Here is a 2,156-nt window from a genome sequence, read left to right on the forward strand (position 1 = left end):
TGGTTATTATAAATTTATAATGCTTTTTGGCCCCTACTTTACTCTGTTATTATAGCAATATAACGTAGAAAAAGATAACAGATGGGTTATTGGGCAATATAACAATTTATTATAATCTAAATAATCTCCAAATAATTAAGTTTGTCTCACCTAAAAAATGATATTTTTATTAGACGAACACTAAAAGTGTTAGTTTTTCATATATTCTTTTAATATTAAAAATTTGAAATCATAAACTGCGAAGCAGGGCATATATCAACAGTTATAGCGCTCATGATCGTTTTAGCTGGGATCCGCGAATGGAAAAAAAAACGTTCCCCAAGTCTCACCAAAAAAAAAAAAAGTCTCACCTCGACGTGAGCACCTAGCTACCTCTCCCCCGCATTCTTTCCTCTATTTTTATTAGTCAGCAGTTTAGCAAAGGCGCTGCCCAAATTTGAAAAAACCAGCACGCATGCTTCTTCGTTCCATACCTACCATTCCACACAAACCTTCTATAAAACCCCCATCCTTTGCTCGCCATTCTCCATCTGGATTTCGCTCACCACAACTTAGCAGAAGAAGTGAAGCCCAATAAAGAATCCAATTTAACCATGAGTCCCCCATGTTGGAACCTCGAGGTCGAGTCCCAAGCGCCCGCTCCAAGGTTGTTCAAGGCGGTCCTCGACTGGCACAACCTGGCCGCTAAGCTCTTGCCTGACATCGTCGCAAGTGCCGCCGGTGTCCATGGTGATGGTAGTGTTGGGAGTGTCAGACAGATCAACTTCACCTCAGGTATTATGGCTCACACTTTGAAATTTTCTAGTCTTAAGTTCTGTTTTGGTGATTGGGCTAAAAATCCTTTTGGATTCATGGATTGAACCAATACAGCAAGCAAAATCATAAGATTACAAGCCGGACCAAGCCTATATTCATATGTTTACAGGCTAAAATCTTTTTTTCTTGATATGGAAATCTAACCTGCCCACTCCAAAGCTATTTCTAAGTATATGTCTAGATCAGCTTGTAATCCTATAATTTTGCTGATTGTACTGACTTAATCCACGAATCTAATAAAATTTTTTCAGCCCAATCATTCAAACAAACCCTTATATATATCTAATTTTTATGGACTTAGAGCTGGTGCTAACCTTGTGGTTCCCATATTTGTAGCCATGCCATTTAGCTATGTAAAGGAGCGCCTGGACTTTGTGGACTTCAACAAGTTTGAGTGCAAGCACAGCCTTGTCGAAGGCGGCGATCTCGGGAAGAAGATCGAGTCGGCCTCAACCCATTTCAAGTTCGAGAAATCCAGCAAGGGAGGGTGCGTGTGCAAGGTGGTGACAACCTATAAGCCATTACCAGGAGTTGACAACAAGGATGAGATTGCCAAGGGAAAGGAAGCAGTGATCGGGACTATCAAGGCTGCAGAGGCCTACCTCCTGGCCAACCCTGGTGCCTATGCTTGAAGTGCTTCGGGTTTGAGTTCGTATACCTGCTGGTGTGAGAACTATAATAATCAAGAGCTTGCGTTTCGAGTGAGCGTTTGTGAGGTTGCCATGGTTGCTTCCATGCTTCCGTTTTCTGCTGAGTGTCTCTGCATGGTTTTCTAAAATAGACAATTAAATAAATAAACCAACCTGGTTTAGTGTGTTTGCTACATTTGTGAACCTTTCACGATGTTATCCACTTCAGATAAAAGAAATTGAAAAAAGTATGGCCGTCCGGTCAAGTGCCTCTGCCATTTACTTTGTCCTTGTGGACTTGATTATATATATCATTCTTTTTGGTACACTGAACGTGGTATGGACTATAAAGACGGCTAACTAATTGGACTTGTAACCAGCCTAAATAGGTTGATTAGTTTGGCTCTCTAAATACAAACAAACACATCCAAAACTTCTCTATTTGGCTGTCTAAATACAAATAAACACATCCAAAACTACTTTATTTATCTTAATCAACCTAATCAAACTGGGCAGGCTCTAAATGCAGCACATCGTACTTCACATACCAGACTAATTTGGGCTTGGTTGACCCAATCTAACCCTGACCCGGCCCATATGTTTTCATACTGGGTTTTTGCTAAAGCCGATGGAACAATAAAAATTGCAAGTCAATCCGCAGCCTAATTTCCTTTGCGAGGCATGTGAGTACCACGGATGATCCTTGTGTTT

General features: G+C 40.8%; 1 protein-coding gene across 1 annotated transcript; it reads left to right on the forward strand.

Moving 5' to 3' along the window:
• Positions 1-506: 506 nt before the first annotated feature.
• Positions 507-1,641, forward strand: LOC103707927 (pathogenesis-related protein 1-like). Its single transcript, XM_008792641.5, has 2 exons — positions 507-774; positions 1,153-1,641. Exons 1-2 carry the CDS (start codon positions 594-596, stop codon positions 1,446-1,448), a joined length of 477 nt encoding a protein of 158 aa, XP_008790863.2. The 5' UTR covers positions 507-593; the 3' UTR covers positions 1,449-1,641.
• Positions 1,642-2,156: the final 515 nt, after the last annotated feature.

Source organism: Phoenix dactylifera, chromosome 17, assembly GCF_051530095.1.
Source record: "Phoenix dactylifera cultivar Ajwa chromosome 17, Ajwa_hap1_PhDact_Kaust_v1.1, whole genome shotgun sequence".
Taxonomy (NCBI): Eukaryota; Viridiplantae; Streptophyta; class Magnoliopsida; order Arecales; family Arecaceae; genus Phoenix; species Phoenix dactylifera.

What these genes read in the sequence shown, in the direction of transcription:
- LOC103707927 (XM_008792641.5), top strand. Translation starts at nt 594, where the DNA reads ATGAGTCCCCCATGTTGGAACCTCGAGGTCGAGTCCCAAGCGCCCGCT. An exon ending in ACAGATCAACTTCACCTCAG is followed by an intron (nt 775 to 1,152) that starts GTATTATGGCTC and finishes CCATATTTGTAG; the next exon opens with CCATGCCATTTAGCTATGTA.